This window comes from Natrix helvetica (assembly GCF_964273705.1).
Source record: "Natrix helvetica genome assembly, chromosome: 3".
NCBI classification, from domain to species: Eukaryota; Metazoa; Chordata; class Lepidosauria; order Squamata; family Natricidae; genus Natrix; species Natrix helvetica.
Genome location: NC_138549.1, coordinates 61,899,642 through 61,924,769, shown reverse-complemented (window position 1 = coordinate 61,924,769; position 25,128 = coordinate 61,899,642). Strand labels below are relative to the sequence as shown.

General features: G+C 38.6%; 1 protein-coding gene across 1 annotated transcript; it reads left to right on the top strand.

Moving 5' to 3' along the window:
• Positions 1 to 2,160: 2,160 nt before the first annotated feature.
• Positions 2,161 to 23,291, top strand: LOC309389646 (dimethylaniline monooxygenase [N-oxide-forming] 2-like). Its single transcript, XM_081948238.1, has 9 exons — positions 2,161 to 2,371; positions 4,628 to 4,765; positions 6,510 to 6,698; positions 8,024 to 8,186; positions 10,023 to 10,165; positions 12,333 to 12,532; positions 13,401 to 13,756; positions 21,036 to 21,108; positions 22,333 to 23,291. The coding sequence occupies exons 2-9, from the start codon at positions 4,634 to 4,636 to the stop codon at positions 22,685 to 22,687; spliced, it is 1,611 nt and encodes a 536-aa protein (XP_081804364.1). The 5' UTR covers positions 2,161 to 2,371; positions 4,628 to 4,633; the 3' UTR covers positions 22,688 to 23,291.
• Positions 23,292 to 25,128: the final 1,837 nt, after the last annotated feature.

The following is a 25,128-nucleotide window of genomic DNA, read 5'->3' as shown; positions in this document are numbered from 1 at the left end:
CAGTGACTGTCCTTGAAATACAGCCTCATCATTATCTTTGGTAAACAGCAGATATTGTGCAAGGATACTTGCATTTGAAGGGGGAGCCCCTTCTGTTACATCTTCTGGCTTGTTGGACTTTCCTTCTATGTCTTCTCCACGTAGAACTGTTTTCGCAGGGATGAATTCTGATTTTAAAAATTACCATGTTTGTTTGGTCCTATTCTGTTTCCTGTTGGTAATCTAAAGTGTGTCCTAATATGACTTAAAAACAATAAAACCTAATTTGATTTGGGATCAAATCATTTGGGATTTTTATTTTTTAAAAGAGATAAAAAATCTTGTCTTATTAAAGAGGCTTATTACCATATTTTTTAGAATGCTGAAATAATTAGGGATACCAAGAAATATTTGGATGCAAAGAGATTTCCTAAAATAGCAGCATTTAACATCATGAAAGAATTTTAACAAATGTATAACGAAGAGCACCATTTAAAACGTATCTAATCAGAAATAAATTCCACCATATCTGCTTCTGGGAATTTGGTTCAATTTATGTGAACAACTTCTTGAGAGCTTCTTTTTGTTGATGTGTGAATTTTATGATCTGAATGCATTTAAAATCTTTTTTGTTCTTTTCCAAATGTGATGCCTTTGTCCCTGTAATCAACCATAATATTCTTCTATTTTACCTTATACTATTTTATCCTCCTCTTTCATCTTCACTTGCCTATTATATCTTACCTACTATATCTTATTCTATTTTATCTCACTTCACTATATCCTATTCATTTTATTGTATTTTGCTATGGCTGATGTTCTTATTTGATTTGGTCAATTTAATAGTCAATAAAATATATCCTATCCTATCGCATTGTAATGAATAATTTCTAATTTCTTTTGGAGTTGACGTATACCAATTTCCATTCCAAATTGCAGTAATAATTCTTTTCTCTTGTTCTCTTGTTTGGTTTATTAGCTTTCTCAAAATAGTTATAATTGACAAAATCCATCTTCTTGTAAGATTCATTTACTATACTTCTACTACATCAAGTTCATTACAAATAATTTCAAAAGTTTATTTTAGATCCATCTGTCCAACTGAATAAAGAAACATTTGGGATTTCAGCCAGGTAACTGATCATTCCAGATATATGATTGTCCACTCTCTTCTTAAAACCCTCTAGTTTTTCCTCTACAACTTCTCAAGGCAAGCCGTTCCACTTATTAATTGTATCACTGCAGTTGTTAAGTTAGTAACACGGTTGTTAAGTGAATCTGGCTTCCCCATTGACTTTGCTTGTCAGAAGGTCCCAAAAGATGATCACATGACCCCAGGACAATGCAACCGTTATAAATACATGCCAGTTGTCAAACACCTGAATTTTGATTATGTGACCACAGGGATGCCACAACTGTCATAAGTGTAAAAAAAAATCATAAGTCAATTTTATCAGTGCTGTTGTAAACTTTGAATGGTCACTAAATGAATGGTTGTAATTCAAGGACTTTCTGTATTGGTATAGGATTAGTAGGATAGTTGTTTTGTCAGAGCCTTAGTCTGCCATAGAACCTCTGCATAATGAAACATGAAGCAACAATGAAATAATTTCCCCGTTACAAACTGCAGCCCTACTTTATCTCTCTCGGAAGATTTCACAATTGCTCAGTTATCTCAAAAGATAACAATACTTGTTCTGTTCACATAGTTCTTGGAACACACATCTTATTTGTACACCATAAAGCCTGGGACAGAAATGCTGCTTAAAAAAGACTAACCAGTCCCCCCCACCCCGCTCTGTCTCTCTCTGTCTCTCTCTGTCTCTCTGTCTCTCTGTCTCTGTCTCCCTCTGTCTCTCTGTCTCTCTGTTTCTCTCTGTCTCTCTCTGTCTCTCTGTTATTTAATGATCATTATGATAATTAATAGTTAATAATTTCGATCAGTTTATGTCAGGTGGATTTTCTTACTCATTTTTGTGATCTGAGCTTTCTCGGTATTGCCCCATCTCCCCCCGCCGACAGGGCTCTGGCCCCTCCCGTGTCCTGTGTATCTAATGAGGAATCATCAGGTTTTTCTAGGAGTAATTTGTTTTTTTCCATAAAGGCCTGTGCCTCTATGGGTGTATTAATTCTAACTCTTGTCTCCTCCCAGAATATTAGCATACCTTCAGGCATCAACCATCTAAACCAACTGCAAGGGATTTTCATTTCTGTCCCAACTTGGAAGAGACAAAAACATATGCTGACTCATCCTATTTACAACAGGTTCTGAAATTCTTGGCATGTTTCTCCATAAATACAACTTAACAAAGGTCCTTGGATTTCTTCTGACTGGTTCATTCTTCTTGAGGAACACCACCTGAGCTGTTGGAGACTCCTTCTATCACTGCTTGTATGTATGGTTGTGTGTTTTCCATGGCTTGCTGTTGTTTTCCTTCCCTCTGCCATATTTATTTCAGAGAAGCTATGTGTCTTTTTGTTCCAAGATGCCTCCCTTTCCTTTGTGATATATATTATTTTTATTGTATGTGAATACTAGGAGTTCTCTGGGAAATGGACAATCAGTTAAAACATATTATAATAAAAGGGATAATCATATATAACAACAGTACGAAGATAATATGAACAGAATATAAAATAATGTACAAACTTTAGAAACCATCCCCTTAAAGCTGCCTAAGAGCCAATAAAAAACAGGAACAGCAATAATAAAGGTAGTGAATCATAGTAAGCAGTGTGAGATCTAAGGAAATTGGAATCTCAGTTTGCAAGGATTCTTTGGGATTCTCTGCACTGGTCACTGGTGTCTCACTTAAAAGAAAGATGCACTTGGATTGTTCATAAAGCTATTTTTCTGCATGCAGAAATTGAGATTTAAGAGCTGGGGGGGGGGGCAAAATATCCGATAAAAGAGAGCTAATAGTATTGGAGGTGGGGTAACCAGTAAATTGCTGAATTGGTTTGAAAACATTGACAAGAAATGTGAATACCTTTACTGTTTTCTGGTTCAGCTTGATTTTGCTTCTGGGTAGAATATACAGAATCCAGTTGGTCAGGTACTAAAGTTTATTGATCCAGTTAAAAGCATATTTGACCATTCCACCGTGTGTTTGTGCTTGAATTATCCAAAGTTACATTCTTATACCTTTTCTATAAGCCCAGGGAATTTCTATGTGATAACCATATGCCATGTAAGTAAGCTTGTAGAGACTGAGGATTAAATTATAAGGATTTATATTCGTGATTGGTTTCTCTCACTTTTTTAAATAAAAAAACCCTGTTGTTTGGAAGCAACATAGGAAGGACGAGTTGGGAGCAGTTGCAAAGCAAGGGTAAGAATTCAACATTCTGTTTCTCCCAGAGACTTGAGGTTAAGTATAATAGAGCTCTGAGTCTCATTAAAGAATTGGAGAAAATGAACCATATCATATAAATAGGTTATGAATGTGAAGGGGGGACAAAAATCACAGAAACAAGAATTGGGTTTTTTCCCTATTATGGAAACAGTTTATAAAAACAGGATATTGGTCCTACCAATACCAGGCTGATGCAAGAAAAGAAAAGAAAAGAAAAAATGAAATATAAGTACATGAGAAGATCTTACTACTTGTTTAGGCAGTTGTACAATTTGAAAATGTGGGCAAGAAATTTTTAACCAAATTATGCTCATATTAACAGAATACCTTAAGTGAAAAAATACCAAGGATTTGCTTTTTACAGTGGATACTAAAAACCATAGGTATTGTTTATTTCTAACAAATATTGGTGCAAAATTCTGGCTCTTTCTTATTGCCTTTTCATTTGAAGTTCTAATTTTAAAAACTTACCTGAATCTTTCTAAGAGGGCACTCTGATTGAATTAAAAGAAGAAGCTGAAGGAAGACAATTGACTTGCTCCATCTGCTTGCTTGGAGAGTGTAGAAGCCTTAGGGGAAAAGATCAATATATAAATAGCCTTGAGTTATACATTCATTTAGTGACTATTCAAAGTTACAGCAGCACTAGATAAATGGAATTACAACTGGCACTCGCATTTACAACCATTGAAGCATCCCCACAGTCACGTGATCAAAATTTGGCCGTGATTGCCATTTGCGACCTTCCCAGGCACTTTCCAGTCAATGGGGGAAGCCAAGTTCACTTAACAAGAGTGTTATTAATTTAACTACAAGTGATTTTCTTAATAATCATGGTGAAAAAGGTAGTAAAATTGGGTGTGACTCACTTAACAACTGTCTTACATAACAATGGAATTCTGGTCTCAATTGTGGTTATAAGTTGAGGATATGACAAACATGGCAGCAAAACTTTACGCTGACTTAAACATAGACTGAATTTTTATTTTTATTTTTACAGAGCCACACAAATGTGCCACTTCTGCCTCCTAAATCAAAATGAAGAATTTCCCAAGTGTGTGCATTGATTAAAAATAAATATAGAATCCAGAATGATTTTTCCAGACTTTCACTGGTGGAAGTACAGCTGAAATACAGCTGGCAACATATTAATTCTCCGATTTCTACCACAAATGTTAGTTGGACAGGCTGTGGTTATGTGTTGTTTGCTGTGTATTGATTTGATTTGGTCAAATATAGTTTTTAAGAATCTGTGAAAGAAAAATATAATGGCTTGTTCCTTCCTGTTGCAGAACAGAATGGCCAAAAGAGTAGCCATCATTGGAGCTGGGGCAAGTGGCCTTACGGCCATTAAATGCTGTGTGGATGAGGGTCTTCAGCCAACATGTTTTGAGAGAAGTGAGGATATAGGGGGGCTATGGAGATTCCAGGTATGTTTTCTCATAGGCGATATTGACTGTTCTGTATGTAACTAACCCATCTACTAGAATCACTAGATTATTCTTTTTTTTTTTTTGTCCTCAACAACCAAGTATTCCTTTTTCTCTCAGCAAAGAACTTTTTCTTCGAGAATCTCCTATTTTGGATTCTGCTCATTAGGGTGATATTTCCCCTTTTATCTATCAAGAGATACCTAGTTGATTATTAATTATATGGATGGGAGAGAAGAGAAATAGATAGATAATAAATGAAAAACAACTATCTACCTTGTAATATTCAAATATGAGGTAGCTGAGCTACCATCGGTGCAACGTCAATAAGATGAAAAGGAAAAATTGATGTAAGATTTGTGTAGTTGGGGAGCTTTTGACTGTTTTACTGTTTATGATCAGATTGTGTGCATTTTTAACTATTATATTTAGCATGAAAACCAGAAGTTTCAGAACCTTTCCTGAAGAGAACTTTTTGTGGCCCAAATCTTCTGATTCTACAATTTAAATAAACAGGTTTCCAGCAGCCTCTTTGGATTATTTTAAATTACCACAATGCTATATGAACAAATGTGTTTCCTTTTTTGTAAATCTGAAACAGCCAGCCATACCCTGTCTTTTCAACCAGCAGATGGGCACAGAGACAATATGCTGAGTTTTTCTTCTCAGTTTGTGCCAAATGTAACTCTTTTAGGTATATAGTTATGCATGTGTGCTTCTATGTCTGTGTGCATGCATGTGATTCTAAGGCTAAAGCTTTAGGTTTTATATGGCTGTTTATATGACTAAGGCACTGTCTTAGTTGTGCTAAGCTACTGTGTATGATTTTTTTTAAAAAAGTGTTTTGCTCATTGACCATGGTTAAATAAATAGTTAATAATTACATTGGAACTTGAAATCTTGTGCTACTTTGTTTTCATTTCCAATATGTATATGGTCAGACGTGTTTTCAAAGTACTGTAGGAAGGGAACTTCACCAAGACAGTGTTGTATTAGGAAGACCAGTGCAGCCCATAACCAAACTGGAAGTCACTAGAATAACAAAGCCAGCATACATTCTAAAAGAAACCTCCTGAGAATAATTACCAGGATATCAGGACAATTAGAAATAGCTGCAGTGTACAAAATAATACAAAAGACCTAGGAAGTGCAGGAAAAAGTTACCTTTAAAATAGCAAAGGGTCAGAGTGACAAGCAAGATTCATTAGCTCAGGGAAAAGATGTAAAAATAGGAAATACAGTAGAAGACACTAGGGCTCATCCCTGCCCCACGGAAATTACTTTAGGGCAGAGGAATAACAAAACACAAGACAGGATTAGAACCATTAGCAAGGCACACACAAAAAGTGATAAAACAATAATACAAAGAAAACAAAAGGACTTCAAAGAGGAAAATGGTATAAAAAATGTACACTTACTGTATGTCAGAGTCAGCTCACCCAGGAACACTGATCTACATCACTGTTGGTCTTGTTTTCCTGAAATAATAAAGATAACTTGCTTTCAAATGCAGCTTGCTTTGATCCTAAATTCATTCACTCAGCCGGTGACGCTCTCCCAGCCAGGAAATCTGAACCCGTGAAGGAAACCTTTTTCCATTTAACAGTACTATTGGGACTATTGGGATAAATAAGACAAGAAATCATAGCGAGAATTCATGGCCATATTGATCTGCCTTCAAGATAAATATCTCAGAAATCTTGTCTGTAAAGCCCGTCTTATTATCATGACAAATTTCTTGCAGGAACACGTCACAGAAGGCCACAGCAGCATTTACAAATCATTGACTACAAATAGTTCAAAGGAGCTGATGAGTTTTAGTGATTTTCCTATTCCTGAGGAATACCCAAACTATGTGCATCATAGTAAAGTGATGGAGTACTTTAGGATGTATGCAGAGCAGTTTGATTTGATGAAGTACATACATTTCAAGGTAAGAAACTGAGAATCAAGATTTTGCTGGGAGGATGAGTGGACATCTTGGTAGTAAATGTAGTTGCAGGATACAAAAGCAGAGATAACTATTAACAGCCCTTCAAACAGCTATGTCATATAAAATGGAATTGGCAAAGTGTAATAGTGAAAATTCAGAAGATAAAACTTTAGAAAAATATCATTTTCTAAGAACCAGATTTTATGAGCGTCACCACAATTACACGTGTCAGCTACTGGTTTCTATCTGAACAAGCTCCTGCTAGCCAGGGACTTGGATAATTTTGTGTAATCCTAACCCAGATTTTGGTAAATCTAAGAGAAAAAGATTGAACCTGCAGTCATATGCATCTAGAGCAGGGATGTTAAACTCTCATCGTCATGGCATTATCACGTGACATATCAGGATCCCCCCCCCCCTTTGCAAAACCAAGTGTGGACATGGCCAATGCATGACGCATTCCGGCCAGCGGTTTGCGAGTTTGACAGCACCGATCTAGTGTTTTCTCTTACCTGTAAACTTACTACAAGAAGTACCATTTGTAATTATTTATAATTAACAGGTAAGTAACAATTCAAGCCATTATCATAGTGCTTCTACAGACGGGGTCCTTAAATTGTTTGATCAAATTACTCTTTTTCTGATCTGAATAACATCATTTGTTAAAAAGCTAAAGTAACTCAGCCTTAGTTTTATATATATATATATGTATGTATGTATGTATGTATGTATGTATGTATGTATGTATGTATGTATGTATGTATATATATATATATATATATATATATATATATATATATATATATATATATATATATATATATATATATATATATATATCCCAACTACATCCTCAGTTTACAAATGAGCTATTACAAATGTTCCATTATCCCCAGGATATACTCAAATTAATCCCCATTTTAAGAACCATTGAACCACTATCATTATGTGCAAGGCGACAGACTTGATCAAGCAGGCCAAAAGATACAGATCATTCAGGAGTCACCAAGATACTAGAGTAGATACTAGAGATGACAATGACTTTCAGTTTTTGGTTTATTAGATCACCCCAAATATTCATACCCTTGATTCTTAAGGGGCACCTGGTTCCATAGTCCATTTGAGTATGTGCATAAAGCTAGTCTCTATTCTAGAACTGATGAAGTCCAAAGAGGAATGTTAGCAGTGAGAATTAAGCAAGTATATCCCAGGATATTCTGAACCAGCCTTGTTCTCTATCTTATATTTACTTCAAGTGCTTCACTTATCACTTTAAGAAAAGCAACCATAAAACTGAATATAAAAAGAAATATATTTATCTTAAGGCTCAAGTCTGCCATTTAAGGAAACACAGAGATTTCCCCATCACTGGACAGTGGGAAATTGTAACAGAAATGAACGGGAGGCAGGAATCGGCTGTCTTTGATGCTGTTCTACTTTGCACAGGCTTCCATGTGCAACCTTATTTTCCTCTGGATTCATTTCTAGGTAAGCAATTGTGATTTTCTTATAAATTAATTGAGAATGCTGATTCCAGCAGAACTTGCAAAACATTAATATGTTTTATTCCATTATTCATTAGAAATAAACTCAGACCTCTTTTAAATTGAGTTTAGCACATAGTGTTTCCTGGACATATTCACAGAGTTTTGTATTGTCTTCCTGGCTTAGTTTTTCTGATTTTCAATGTATACATATATAAAAATATATATGGCATGACATAAAATCTTTTTTTAAAATTTGATAGTCTTTAGTAGTGTTTTTTCCCTACAAACATCTACCAGTAGCGGTTTCTTACTGTGGTTGATGCAGTATAATAACTCAAGCTGTATTTTCCTTCTTATCTTGTTTGTTTTACCTAAAGTAATTTCCTCTTACCTTTACTTCTGGCAAAGTAAGCCTGCCAGTATCACTTCTTGAGTGAAAAGCATAATTCATGGTTATTAACTGTCTTGTTTTTAATATGTCTAATTAATCTTGAGCCTATATATATATATATATATATATATATATATATATATATATATATATATATATATATATATATATATATATATATATATATATATATATATATATATATATATATATATATATATATATATATATATGTCTAATTAATCTTGAGCATATATATATATATATATATATATATATATATATATATATATATATATATATATATATATATATATATATATATATATATATATATATATATATATATATAAACAACAACTAGGTTATTTTCTAGAGGAGAGTTAGGGCCCTTCATCTACACAGCAACATTGACTTTCTTGTAAGCCAGTTCAATCTTTGTGGTAATCCAGGGGTGTCCAAACTTTTTGCAAGGAGGGCCAGATTTGGTGAGGTGAAAATGTGTGGGGCCGATCATTCAGCCTGACATTCTTTGAACCCTTTAAAGGGCATGAATAGCCTTTAAGAGGCTTCTAGAGTGCTCCTGGGGGCTAGGGGGGGCAAAGTTGAGCAAAAAATGGCCTGTTTTTTGCTCATTTATGCCCTCCACAGCCCCCAGGAGCACTCTGAAAACCTCCTAAAGGCTATGCACAGCCATTTTGGTGAAGGGGGCAGAGTTTTGGGAGGCAAAAAAATGCTGTATTCAGTATATAAGAAGCACCCAGATTTTTAGCCTCTTTTTTGAGGGGAAAAAGATGCATCTTTATACTTCGAAAAATACGGTATTTTATGAAAGACTAAACAAATAACTCCAGTGGGGAGAAGAGGCTGCGGGCCGCTTGAAATTTGATAAAGGGCCACATTTGGCCCCCGGCCCGCACTTTGGACATGCCTGTGGTAATCAGTTAGGCATTATTGATTTGACTTAGGGTGCTAATTTTTGGTGATGGAGGGAGGGAGGGAGAGGGGGGGAGAGGGAGAGAGAGATTGAATTTAGTATACATTATTTAGGGTTTTTGAATCCAGATTACTACAGCCAAGATAGGGTGCCCTTACTAACATTGTATAGTGATAATAAGAATGCAAAAATAGTTGGGCTTTAGTGTATTTCTCATCCCAACCTTGACACTAATCCCTGGTTATTATTTAAAAACTGCAAGAGTCATCATCCTTCGGTCCAATATCTGTGGGCCATTTCAGACAATTGTATGAGCAAGCATCGAGTATGGGATTTCTCAGGGAACAATGTGACATTAATAATAATCTAATAAACTAATAATCTAACCATGACAATTCTTCTTAAAATTCATCTCAAATCCAGCACCTAGACTGACAATTTTTCTATCTTCCAACAAAGATATGCTTTCCTCAGCATTGCAAAGATGGCTCCTTTTTTCCCCCCCTCAGGTGTTGAAAAATTTAAGGGGGAAATTATTCACAGTTCGGCATATAAGAATCCTGAAAAATATCAGGACCAACGAATCCTCATCATAGGCTTGGGAAGTTCTGGAATAGAAATTTCTATTGATCTCAGCCATATCACAAAGCAGGTACAGTGTATTTAAACAAGTTTTGTTTTGAATCTGATGATAACAGCAGGTACTTTTGTCAGGTTTTGAGTTCAAATACTACCAGGGCTCATTTGTTGCTTTGGGATAGCATTTCAGAGACTAATTCTATCAATTAGTAATACATGTGAATGCATTATTAATTAAATATTCTTTAATTAAATTATTATTAAATAATTATTATTAAATTATTATTAAATAATTATTATTAAATTATTATTAAATAATTATTATTAAATTATTATTAAATAATTAAATTGTTAGTAATATCTGAATGAAAGTTGAACTTTTGTCAGTGAGACTGGAGGACTTTGCAATACTTTTCATCAAATATGCTTTCCTTATTGAAAGGTAGTCCTAGTGCAGGGGTCAATAACCCATGGCTCCAGAGCCGCATGTGGCTCTTTCATCCCTCTGCTGCAGCTCACTGTCACTGGTCAACTCCACAATTAATAGGGTTTTTGGTGAGGACAGGTAAAGGAAAAAGGACACTGTGCTAGGAGGGGACTCTATAGTGGGGAAACCAGATTTCCGGTTGGCTCTAGAATTGAATGGGGGGCTTCCGGTTATTATTTATTTATTTATTTATTTATTTATTTATTTATTTATTTATTTATTTATTTATTTATTTATTTATTTATTTATTATTTATTTATTTATTTATTTATTTATTTATTTATTTATTTATTTATTTATTTATTTATTTATTATTTATTTATTTATTTATTTATTTAAACTTATTAGTCGCCCCCTCTCCCCACAGGGACTCGGGGCGACGTACTCAAGCAACAGTCAACACAGTGTCATACAGAGGAGGTAAAAAATAAATAAATAATTACAATACTAAAAAAGGTTAAAACCTCAATGACATTAATAGTTTAAAAACTAAAATTAACAATTAAAAATGACCTAGGGGTGGATAAGTTGTTGAGTTATGCCAGGCCGGCCAGCCGAAACAGGTGGGTCTTCAGTTTACTGCGGAAGGAGCGGAGATCGGTTGTTGTTCTAATGTCTGGGGGGAGGTCGTTCCAAAGGGTAGGGCCCACCACAGAGAAGGACCTACTCCTGGGCACCGCCCTCTGACAATCTCTAGAGGACGGCACCCGGAGGAGACCCTCTCTGTGTGAGCGAATGGGCCGCAGGGATGTATGGGGCAGGACACGATCCCGCAGGTAACTAGGCCCTATGCCATGGAGCGCTTTGAAGATGGTAACTAACACCTTGAAGCGCACCCCGGTAGGCCACAGGAAGCCAGTGCAGCTCGCGCAGGAGCGGTGTTATATGGGAGAACCTCGATCTCCCCATAATTACCCGCGCGGCTGCATTCTGGACCAACTGCAGCCTCCGGGTTAGGACCTTTGTGGCTCTTTGAGTGTTTAAGTTTGCTGACTCTAGTCCTAGTGGCTTAGAAACCAGGGAGAAGAGGAACATCAAAGGTTGAAAATGAGATTCTTCTCTGTTTCTTTTTTTGCTGAACATTCTCCACATGTACTTTCCACTCTTAGGAAAAAATATATTGGCATGCCCTGTTGTCCCTTGGGACTCAATGGAAGGAGGAGTGGGCTGTTGTGGGTTTTTATTTTCATTTTTGTCAAAATAAGGTGCACAACATTGAAGAGAAGAACCATGTTCATTGTAATGATCTTTGAGTACCTACTTTAAAAGAAAGAGGAAACCCTGAACAATGGAAAAGCAAAGATTTTTATAGAGATTGAAGACTGCAAGGTAGGAAATCCCAGGGATCTGATTTGCTGGCTAGTTTTGGGTAGCTAGGCAGGTCCTTGTTGGTACTTGAGATTACTTCTATTGTTAGGCAAAATGGGCCTTTCAGAAGGTCATCAGAATTGAAGAAGTTCATTGTGAAGGAGATGGAAAATTGGGGTTTCTCTAGGTTGCACATTCCTTGAAAGGCTTGCCCTTGGGCCATACTGTGAGCTGGAGAGGAGGCTGTTCTTCTTTGGTCTAGATGGGATTTCAGGGTCTGAAGTGGGGTGGTCATTTTGGTTCTGATGGGATTAGGCAAAGAGAACTGGGTATGACCTTGGTTATATCCAAAATATGGCAGGAAAGGGGTTCAGTCTCCATTTTGTTCACTAGCTTACAAGGCTGGGGAAGGAGTTAGTGCTGATTTCCCTTTCTCCTCTCCTAGGTCTTTCTGAGCACTAGAACTGGTGCTTGGGTGATCAATCGAGTCTCTGATGGTGGGTATCCTTTTGATGTAGTGCATTTTACACGTTTCAAAAATCTCCTTTTCCATAAACTTCCTGGGGCACTGATAAACCAATGGGGAGAGAAGAAGCTGAATATGAAATTTAACCACGAGAACTATGGTGTAAAGCCCCAGCACAGGTAAGGTTAGAATTTCTTCATACTCTGACACTTAGGAAGACATGGAGTGTAGACATTAAAATAAATATGAACTCCATTTTAGCAGCAACTTTAAAGCTGAGTAACAATAGTAGCCCTTGAGTCTGAATCTTGGAAATATCCTGCAGCTCCTGCAGCATCTGCAATGTCTCTTTTCCCACATATATTTAAATATTTAGTTATAGCCTCAAAGATTAGAAACATTTTTTAAAAAAATTGAAACCTGACATTCTGGTTTCTGTACCTAATTCTGTATCTTGTGTCTTTTTTTCATTCATAATTATTATTTTTTACCTTTATACTTTTTACAAAAAAGCTGAACGCCTGCATAGAAATTACTTTGCCAATTTCAGTTCTTCTGATTCTAGCTATGGTGGCTATGAAGATAAAGTAAGGTTAGGGTTAGGGTTCCCTGAGAAAAATGCACTTCCACTCTAAACTGAAGCTCCCTTTTCTGACATTTTTGTATCTGCCGTTTCATTATTTTGCTGTAAAATGTATTCTCAAAATGTGGCATTGCATACAAAAAAGAAGTCAACAAGAATGTAAAAACAGAAAACAATTGGACAAAACTGTTATAAAAATACAAACCCAGTAAATAATATACTTTATATTTGGTATAAATACATGGGTAAAGAGAATACATCACCATACACTGAATTACACCTCTAACACAAATGAGCTTTTCTTTATCAAGGCTGTGCTTTCTTGGCCTGTTTGAAAAACATCTAAGATGATCATTTACAATAGCTTACTTACCCCCTCCTTCTTTTTAATGGTCATTTAAGGTTAATAAGCCCATGTTCTGGAGTAAACTATTGCCAGTGTGGTTTTTTTCTTCATTTTGCAGGTTCCTAAGTAAAAGTCCAATTATGGGTGATGATCTACCAAATGCTATAATTGCTGGAAGGGTGCTAATAAAACCACATGTGAAGAAGTTCACTGAAAGAGGTGTGATCTTTGAAGATGGCAGCACAGAAGAAAATATTGATGTGGTAATTTTTGCTACAGGATACAACTTCTCCTTTCCCTACACTCAGGACATTATCCTCAGAAACCAAGCAAATAAACTCTTACTGTATAAAAATGTTTTCCCATCACACTTGGGAAAGCACACATTAGCTGTGATTGGCTTCGTCAAACCTATAGGAGCCATTATGCCTATATCTGAGCTCCAAGTTCGCTGGGCCACAAGAATCTTCAAGGGTAAGAGAGAATTTAAAAAAAAACTGATGTTTTGCTTGGTTTGAAGGTTGCACTGCTGGCTAATATAATCAACTCCCTCTTTTGTATAAGAACAAGAAAGCCATGTAATATATATTTGTGTGTCCATGAAGGTAATCTCCAGCTATACTAAATGTTTGCAATATGACCAATTGTGTTGTTCATGTAACACACACATAGGCAACTATGGTCCTTTTATGACTTGCGGACTTCAACTCCCAGAATTCCTGAGCCAGCCATGTTGGCTCAGGAATTCTAGTTTTGAAGTCCACAAGCCATAAAAGAGTCATAGTTCCCCACCCCAATGTAACATAGTATATGTATACCGCAAAAAAATTAACAAGGAAACCTCTTGGAATTATCCTTGTCATAATGTTATCATTCTTCATCCAATCCAATAAGCAGTTTGATGTAGTGATGGAGGTGCTAGTCTGGAAACCAGGAGAATGTGAATTCTAGGATTCCTTTGGCATGAAGACCAGTTGTCAACTGTTCCACTCAGTCATCTAGCGAAGAAAGACTCCTGGCCATTAGTTTTGCCAAGAGTATACTTTACTGAAGCTGAAATGGTTACAGAAGCAGCGTAAGCTGAATCTGAGTTTTTCCCGTGCAAACAACACAAAGGAAAGTTCCTTTCCCCACCTCACCCCTGGCCATCCCCCAGTTATCAGCAAATGTCCACTTAGCTGCTTGTACATTGTTCAGGAAACAGGTGCTCAGTTCCCAGCTCTGTTCCCACCACACAGAATTGTTGTGAGGAAAAGAGGAAGCAAGAATATCGGGTATGCTCACCATTTTGAGTTGACCAAAATATATAAAAACGTAGGAGATCATCATCCATTTGCAAGAGTCAGCTCTACATGAAGCAGCTTACATCCTGCAACAATACCTGTAACACCATAAAAAAAATCTATGTTCCGAAAAAAAATCCCCATAATGCTTTCATGTTAGATCACGTAACAGAATAACAGAGTTGGAAGGGGCTTGGAGGTCTTCTAATCCAACCCACTGCTGGAAACCCTATAACAGTTTAGACAAATGATTCTTCTTAAAAGCCTCCAATGTTGCTGCACTTCTGAATGCAAGCTCCACTGGTTGATTGTTCTTACTGTTAGAAAATTTCTCCTTAGTTCTATGTCTTCTATGCACTACAGAAAAGCATAGTTCATTTTTCAAAGGAGAATTTTTCATAATTAACATTTCATTTTGATATTTGAGAATCATTTTATAAGACTTAGTAACCAAGGAAAAATTACAGTATACAAGTGGAATATAAGTGAAATTCTATCAAAATTGTTCTGCAATTTCAAATAAGGTCATTTCACATAAAAAGTTATTTCTCCTAGCCTTGGTACACTGCAAATGGCCCCAGTACCAGTCACATTTGGCATTAAGTAGAAAAAACAAACAAACTACTGGGTGGTTGGTCTGCAAAATACTTCTGGCTGAGCTCGTAAAGTTGCTAGTAGGCAGATAGACTGGACATGATTAACCAATGGTCATAACTGGCTTTCTTTAATTCTCTTGGATCAAAGCGATTAAACTATCAGATTATAGTATTGTGTGTATTTGTTTGAATAGAAACGAAATTTATCTTTTTTGTAGCCAGAACACTTTTATATTTGAGTAAGGAAATGAAAAATTAATGAATGTGATTGCAAGCCATAAAGAAATATATTGACATCTGATTTAAATGGATGGGAGCTATATGGGAGTGCTTTAGTTTAGATTATGTCCATGATAATCTGAGGCATAGTTTATACTTAAGTAGTAAAGCTAACAATTGTGTTGAACTACTTCTGGCATTCAGTTCAACAGAAAGCTGATATACAGAAAATCTATTTCATTCTAATTAGCCAGTTCATCTTTCCAACAAAACTGTTATTTTGGAGCCAGGAGGCTAAGTGCAGGTGTTAGATACTTGTTCTAACTACAGTGGTTTCCACCAAGGTCCTCTGTTCCGGTGAGAACAGAGGTTTAATCCTTTTGGTCGAAGGGTCTCACAGCTCCCTATAAAAGGGCTGCTGTCAGACTCAACCTTCACTGGATTGTTCTCACTTGTTGTACTTAATAAAGAGCTGTTATTACCATTAAGCCTGTATGTGCCTGTCCAATCTAACATTGGCAACGAAGATGGAATGGGAAGGCAACTAGGCAAACTGAAAAGAGCGTAGCAATCCAGCAAGTACATCCAGCCTGGAGCTCAGTGTGGCTTCAAGCAGCCATTTTTAAGCAACAAACTCAAAACGCCCTCTGAATGGCCAATGCATGCCCCATCAACTCCATATGATCCAGTCACCAAGCACTGGGACTTGTACATGCTATGATTTGACTGCTTCCTTGAGGCAAACAACCTCATGGGCCTTTCTGAAGGCTGCAAGAAGAACGTTCCTCGGGTACTGTGGCCGGGAAGTGTTCAAGATGGCAAAAGACCTCTCTGAGCCGATACCGCTACAATCAGTCACCTGGTCCATGCTTCAGCAGACGCTGAGGACTTACTATGCGCCCAAGCCGTCCAAGCACGTTTGCCAGCATGAGTTTAACATCAGGAACCAGAATGAGGGCGAGTTGATTAACGAGTACGTTGCGGTGCTCCGCAAGGCCGCAGTGTACTGCGAATTCCGAGACCTGGAGGAGCTGATTCTGGACCGCATAATATGCGGTGTAAAGGACATTAACCTACAGAGGAGGTTACTTGTTAAATCTAACCTCACTCTACAGATCGCCTTGAACAAAGCCAGGGCGTCCGAATCTGCCATCAAATCTACTGAGACTCTGCAGCGCCAAAGCGCTCCACAAGACGCGCGGAAAAGTACAGCCTACCACATGTCAATCAGTGAAGTCTGCACCAAGCGGCCAAAAAAGCTGAAGGTCACAGTCCTCATCAAGGACTCTCCATGTGAGATGGAGATCGACACCGGGTCATCACTGACCATCATACCGTGGTCTACCCTAAAGCAGGTTATCCCTAGCATAAAGAAACAGCATCTTCGCACCTCTGACATCCACCTATGTGATTACCAGGGAAACCGGGTCCCCATCCAGGTGAAGTTCAAGCAGTTCAGTGGGAAACTCCCAGTGACAGTGGTCAGCAGCAACCTGCAGGGCCTCCTAGGGCTAGATTGGTTCCAAGCCCTGGGCCTAGAGGTGACCAGTATCAACGCTTTGAAAGACGACGGCGCTGAAGCCATCTTTAAGGAGTTCAAGGACGTCTCCGGCACTGGTCTGGGGAAATATGTGGGGACTCCAATTTCCTTTAGTTTGGACCCCAACATAGCCCCAATAATGCTAAAGCCCAGGAGAGTACCTTTTGCTCTCCGCCCCAAAATTGACAGGGAAATTGACAAGCTCGTAGGCCAGGGAATCCTAGAGCCGGTTGATCATGCATGCTGGGAGACCCCTATAGTGACACCTGTCAAATCTGACGGGTCTGTCTGCCTCTGCATGGACTACAAGTGCACAATAAATAAAGCGCTACAACAGAGCGCCTACCCTGTACCCATTGTACAGCACCTACTTCATTCATTAGGCCCCGGAAAATTTTTTGCTAAATTGGACATGGCACAGGCATACCAACAATTGCCTGTAGATGGTGCTACAGCTGAGCCCAAGCCATTGTGACGCATAGGGGCGCATTCAAATGTCACTGCCTGCAATTCGGTGTTAGTATCGCCCCTGGACTGTTCCAAAGCGTTATGGAATGGCTTTTGCAGGGGATTCCAGGAGTCATCCCCTATTTCAACGACATCTTGGTATCGGCTGCAAATGAGGCGCAACTTTTAAAACATGTACAAACAGTTTTGACTCCAATTAGAGACAAAGGCCTCCGTCTCAAAAAAGAGAAATGCCAAATTAACGTGCCAAGAGTTGAATTCCTAGGGTACCTAATCAATGGCTCTTGGATTCACCTGACAACACAAAAAATAAAAGCAATTCAGGAAGCCCCCACACCTCGCAATCAAACCGAGCTGCAGGCGTTCCTCGGGCTCCTTAATTTCTACAGCATATTTCTTAAACAGAAAGCCACCGTTGCTGAGCCTTTACACCATCTCCTGGCTAAGAACGCGAAGTGGTCCTTGGGCAAAGCCGAGGCTGCCATATTTGCTGCAGTAAAACGACTCCTGTCGGCGGATTCCTTCCTGGTACAGCACAGCCAGACCCTGCCATTGGTGCTGACCTGCAATGCTTCCCCATTCAGCATCGGCACCATCCTCAGCCACCGCATGCCCAACGGAACCGAAGCCCCTATTGCATTTTACTCCAGGACCTTGTCCACCACAGAGCGGAACTACAGCCAGCTAGACCGTGAGGTTTTGGTTGCTGTGGCTGGAGTTAAAGAGGTTCCATGAGTATCTTTATGGCCGGGACTTCAAACTGGTTATGGACTAAAGCCATTGGTCAGCTGGGGACCGACCTACCCCAGTGTCATTATCACCCCGCATGACCAGATGGACCATTTTCCTAGCTGCCTCCTCCTATCATCTCATCCACCAACCAGGCTCCACTTTGGGGCATGCTGATGCTCTCAGCTGCTGCCTGCTGCCTGAACTTCTCATTGACCCTACCCTCGAGATGCCAGTCCTCCTCATTGACTGCCTTGAGACTGGACCTGTCTCGTCCAGTGACATTGCCCATCACTCTGCAAAGGACTCCACTATCAAGCAAATTTTGAACTGGGTGTGGAGGGAATGGCCCAAGCGGCCTGTTGGGGCTGATTTCAAATGCATTTTGCCAAACATGATGAGTTATCGGTTGTAAATGGCTGTTTACTATAGGGGGACTGGGTTATTGTTCCACCCAAACTGCGCATTACAGTATTAGAGGCTTTACATGTAGGGCATCCTGGAATTGTCAGGATGAAGACTTTGGCTAGGAATTACGTGTGGTGGCCTAACATGGACAGGGAGATCGAAGAATGGGTGGCTACCTGCACACCATGCCAGGAGTCCAGACCAGCTCCCCTAGAGGCGCCCACTAAGGAGTGGGAGTGACCTCATGCACCATGGTATAGGGTGCACATTGTCTTTGCTGGCCCAGTTCACGGCCAGACATTTCTTGTAGTTGTGGACGCCTACTCGAAATGGTTAGAGGTAGTCCTGCTGGCCTCCACTACGGCAGAAGCGGTCATCAAGGTGCTACGGAAACATTTCTCCATGCATGGCCTGCCTGACGTCTTGGTCTCTGACAAAGGGCCCCAATTCACGGCCATGCAATTTGAGACCTTCCTAGCAGTTCAGGGAATCAGGCATGCTCTGGTCGCACCATTCCATCCAGCCTCCAATGGTCAGGTGGAGAGAATGGTGAGATCTGCAAAAGAGGCCCTCTCTAGGATGGGCCTGGGAGATCGGCAAACACGGGTTGACCACTATTTGCTAATTCAGCACATCACACCCAGTGCCACTACAGGAAGAAGCCCCTCCGAGCTTCTCATGGGTCACCGGCCAAGGTCCCACTTAGACCAGCTACACCCCAATTATTCTGCCTCATCGCCCCCAGACTCCACAAGCAAGATTCGGACATTTAGTGTAGGGGATTCGGTATACGCCCACAACTACACTACACTGGGGGAACTCTGTGGATTCCTGCCACAGTGATAGGCATCACCGGCCCTCGCTCTTACCTCCTAAAGCTTGAGGATGGTAGGAATTGGAGAAGCATATTGACCAACTCCGTGGCCGCCTCTCCAACTCCACTTTTAGACAACCAGAGGTAACTCCTGCATGAGTTAGCCAAAGCCCTACCTAAATGGAGCAAACACTCACTCCTTCCACAGCCAGCTCAAGCCCGAGGGTACCAGGAAACTTATCTGGTTTTGTTGCAGGCCCGCAGTGAGCTCCAAGCGAACCGGCTCTAGAAGCTCCAGCTGCAGCCTGTAAAAGTTTCCAGGAGCTTCCACCAAGCGGAGCTGCGGAGCAAACAGGTCCGTCTGACCTGTCCAAGGAAACTCCTCCTACTGAAGAGCAGAGCTACCCAAAAGCCCCCCTACCTGCATGACTATGTAACAAGTAGGATTGTTCCATCCAATAGGGAAGGGGTGTTAGATACTTGTTCTAACTACAGTGGTTTCCACCCAGGTCCTCTGTTCCGGCGGAACAGAAGTTTAATCCTATTGGTCGAAGGGTCTCACAGCTCCCTATAAAAGGGCTGCTGTCAGACTCAACCTTCGCTGGATTGTTCTCACTTGTTGTACTTAATAAAGAGCTGTTGTTACCATTAAGCCCGTGTGTACCTATCCATTACCCAATCTAACAGCAGTGGTCCTAAATCACCAAGGAATACGTCTGCATGCATTGTTGCATATCTATGCAGAAGCAAGTCACCATTGTTCTAAGTGGTTGAATACCCCAGGAAATCTGCATTGGCTTGCAGTCTTAGTACTGGGTAAGGCTATTAGATTTGATCTGCAAACATCTACGGCCACAGCAGCAAGTATAGAAAACCAATGTTTCCAGCATCACCTTCTCCAACATCCTACTACTTTGGTTTCTTTCTGGAAGTCAGGAGTAGCTACATTCCTTCTTCAGAAAATTCTCCTAGTGTTTTGCTATATGACCACAACACTTTGTCCTTTATTGAAATACTTTCATTTCCAACATTTCTATACATGCAATGAACACAGTTACAGTCTGTTCTGTCCTCGTTACATGTTAGTCTGTGTGCAGCTCAACATGCAACTAAACCCACCTATCCTCCAACAAAAAAAAAAACTGTGTCTGTAGATCTGAGTGCTTTATTGAAAGAACAGGATATGGTGAGACTGGGGAAAATAGGGATACATGCAATGAGAACCAAATACAAGATAGACAGTATTGAGTTACTGCTGAGCATAACAATTAATAAATACAAGCAGTTTAAATCTCACCAGCGATGCTCTGTGTGTGGGATGTGGGTTTGTCATTGGATGACCATGTGCCACAGATTAAGATGGATTCTTCTTTGTGCCTTTGCCTTCTCCAAATGCTAAAGGAAATGGAGCCTGGTTTCCCTGCATGCACTTATTTTGAGAGTGTGGACTGATGGGTAAAGGGGTGTGGTCAGCTTCAAACAATATACTTCATAATTTTCTCTGTGGCCATTAGATGGGGCCAGAGGGCAACAACAGTATATAAAAGTTATATGCTGGGGCATGACACAGTCTACTTCAGTTTTTTCTGTTCAGTCCACAATATGTTCTGTATATGTGTATTACCTGTCTGCAAACTGTTCTGCATTTCTCAGGCTACAGGGGGCACCGGAAGATTAAACTGATGTTGTTTTTCAGGCCTGAACAAGTTACCTTCAGATAATGACATGATGACTGATATTGTTAAGAGGATCCAATACAATGAAAAATGGTAGGGAATCAACTATGTACATATAATGTGCTTATTTCTACAAAATGTTGGAATTGAAAATATTCTGGCCTTGTATGTAAAATGCCTGAGTGAATAAATTTTAAAATTACATTCTCACCCATAGGATACAAACTTAATAAAGCTACATATTAAACTTATTTGTTAAGTTTATATTTATATTTTATAAACTTTTTACTGCTTGCCGAAAGGGATGGGACATAGATTGGGTTAGATTATATTATATTTTTATTTTATTTATTTATTAATGAAATTTATATGGCTATCCATCTCATCAAAGACAACTCTAATTAGATTGGATTAGCAAACTAATCTGTGTGCATGTGTGTCACATCAGAGGTGGGTTCCTACCGGTTCAGACCGGTTCTCCCAACTGGTAGTGCTGGCTTGAAACAGAGAGCGAACCGGTTCTCTGGGTTTTTTTAAAAGTGGGTCTTCCTGTCCAGTTATGTTTATCGTTATTCCAGCTTCCAAAGCCCAGCTGATTCAGAGTAGCAGCTTGAATTGCCGCTCCTCAGCTGTTTTCTTCTTTTTTTTCTGACCAATTTTTGTTCTATTGTGCATGTGCACGTGCTCTGCGAACCTGTAGTAAACCGGTTAGGAACCCACCACTATGTCACATGTCCTAAAACTAAAAGCATTCAAGTTCTATCGTAAATTCTTCAGCCATAGCCTAGCATTAGAGAACAAAAACTGTGAAGTTTACAATTCATAAATGATCTACTTCTATACTATAAAATATAGACACTAATTAAAGTATTAGTATTACTATCACAAGTCTTTGATATTTTATAATAGCAACATTAACACTTGGATTGTTTCTAATTTTCTTTTAAGTTTTGTAATATGTGTTGTTTAATGCTGTACGCCACCCTGGGTCCTTTGGGAGAAGGGCGACATATAAATCCAATAAAACAAACAAAACAACACTGCATACAGTAGAAGAAAGATGAAACATATCATATAAAACAAAGATTTTAACATATTAATTGATGTGTACAACAACAAACCACTTACCATGCAGCTCAACTAGAATGGTAATTTTGTGGCTGTAAATTGGTAGACGGAGAAGGAAGAGGAAGCAAGATCTCAGGCAGGAATTGGGTTGGACTAGAAGACCTCCAAGAACTCTTTTAACCCTACAATTCTATGATTTTTGATTCTATAATCTGGTCTTCAACAGGCTAATTTATCTTTTGTTCTTAGGTATGCAGCAAGCAAGATCAATCCCCTAATAGTGCAGTATATTGATTACATGGATGAACTGGCTTCCATATTAGGAGTGAAACCCAAGCTGCTGAGTCTTTTTCTGACCGATCCAAAGTTGGCCTGGGAAGTATATTTTGGACCTTGTTCAGCTACTCAGTTCCGTCTTACCGGTCCTGGGAAGTGGGAGGGAGCCAGAAACATCATCTTGACCCAGAGAGAAAGGATTATCAAGCCTACAAAGACACGACTTCTGCAGTCTTCTACCAACACCAAAGTAACTCTGGTTCCTTCTTTTTTCATTAAAGCACTCATCTGTTTGGGACTTCTCACTATTGTCTTAACTTATTTCTAATTTGAAATTGTAGCAGTTTGAAAACTGCTTCTTCTCCTGCAAATGAACTTGTTTTGAGTGGTATAATCTAGAATATATCTGCATATAGGGCAGATTTTGGCTATTTCAACCTGAAATTCCAAATTACCAATATTTATGTTGAATATTTTGTAGGTTAAATTATTTCTAATATTTCAGTAATGGCTCTTTAAAATTGGAACATAATTCAATATAAAGAATTTCCACATTTGTTTCATGTTTTGTACCCTACACTCTGTTTCATTAATATATCTACAGCTTGTACTTTTTCTAATAACTAATATCTTACATATGAATTATCTACTTTTACACCACTCTCTTTTGTCTTGGGCCTTCTCTAGCTCTCTAAACTCTAATTAAGTGGAATTAAAAATTTCTGAATTTCAGGGGGGGGGGGGGATTGAATTTCAGGCTATAATAGACTTCAGTCCAAACAATTACTACAAAAAAAGTCAATCTTTGATGATTCAGCCTAGAAAATATTTATACATTTTACTGTACATAGTCTTCATACCTTTGGTGCATTTTGTGTGTACATTTTACACATATAAAATGTTCACCACTTTGAGTTGTTTATAAAAACAAAAGACTAATGATATAAATAAATACATTTTTAGAAATCCTATTTGTCAGTTATTATTCTTTTCTTATGGATTCCCCTTGCATCCTATTAGACTATGTTAAATGGAGAGTTTGCTATTTCATAAATCAGTGATAGGCCACATTGATGGCATTGGTGGGAAGAGTTTACTTTCTGAGATCAAAGTGTGAATAATAAAAAAGGATGGCTTTGAAGGACAGAGGGAAGATTCTCTACTCAGGCAACAATCAGATAAATGAAACTCAAGCCCAAGCCAAGAAAGTATTTTATGAAAATGCCTCAGACACCTCCACCCCAAATTCTCATGAAGATGAAGGAGGGAAGAAAAGAACTATATTCAGATTTGCAAGATTATATTTCAATAGCTGTAGCTATATTTCATACCTAAAGGTATACATGATATATAGAACATATGCAAAGAGAACTTAGGGAAGCCGAAGCTGAATTACAGAAAGACCCAAAGAATAAAATTATAAAAGAAAAAAGAGAGATGATAAAACATAAGATCAACTTAATAACTCAAAAGGAATTAGCACAGAAAATTAAAGTGGCCAAACAAAATTACTTTGAACAAGCCAACAAACCTGGACGATGGTTGGCATACAGACTGAAAAATGAAAGAGAAAAAAGGATGACGTATCCAGTAAGGTTAGCAAAAATCTCAGCAAATACCTCCCCAAAATGTTGGAAATGTGAATCAACACACGGAACATATTATCATGTATGGTAGACGTGTGAGGAGGGTATAACGTATTGGAAAAGGATTAAAAATTGGCTAGAGTCAATAACAGGAGTCAAAATAGATTGGAAACCAGAAGTTTTTCTACTGGGAATAATGACTGCGAAATATAAAAAAGAAATCCAGTATTTAATTTTACACATAATTACAGCCGTGAGGATTGCCTTCACTCAGAAATGAAAAAATAAATTAATACCAAGCGAAGATGAAATAATAAGAAAGGTTATGGACTGCCGAAATGGACAAATTAACAAAAGAAATCCAGGGAAAAGAAGAGACAGAATATTACCAGATATGGGGAAAATGGTATAGATGGATGGAGGAAAGAAACAAGGATCAATGAAAGAAGTCAATAAAATCCAAAAATAGAAGTTAAGGAGAATTAATATATATATAACCACACAAGAGAGTTTAAATTTATTAGAGGTAATCATTCAATATAGCAGATAGATGAGTAAAATAAGACGGTTAAAAATGGTGAAACGCAAATGAAATATACTAGAAGGGGAAATAACATAAGGAGAATTGTATCGATTTGAAATTGCTATTAGAAAGAACAGGAAGTTCCTGTTTGTACTGTATTGTGTAAATGTAATGTACGTCTAAGTTTGTGTGTGTGTATTTTGAATGCAGTAAGAAAAAAAGAAAAAACTTCCTCCCTTTTCCAGCACCTTAAAGCTACAGGACATGAAATTAATTTTGAAGGAACCAGGTTAATCTCCAAAACTGAACACTCCAACAAGAGAATAATTATGGAAGCTATCAAAATAGAGAAACACCCCCACAACATGAATAAATGTGACGATACCTCCCACCTACCAGACATCTGGAAACCAGAGCTGGTAAACAAACCCAGGCCATCACAACACAAAACAGCAACGGACCCACAGCCAGCACTAATCAGCACCAATCTACCAATCATGATACAACCACACATCCAATCAATCCACTTATTAAAACAAAGCCAGCACTCCAGACCCCCCCCCACCAAGATTTACAGAAAGATGGCAGCTCCGACCACGCTTTAAGCCCAAAACCCAGCCTGAAGATGGCGAGTGAGACCTCGACAAAATGTTGCCAAGA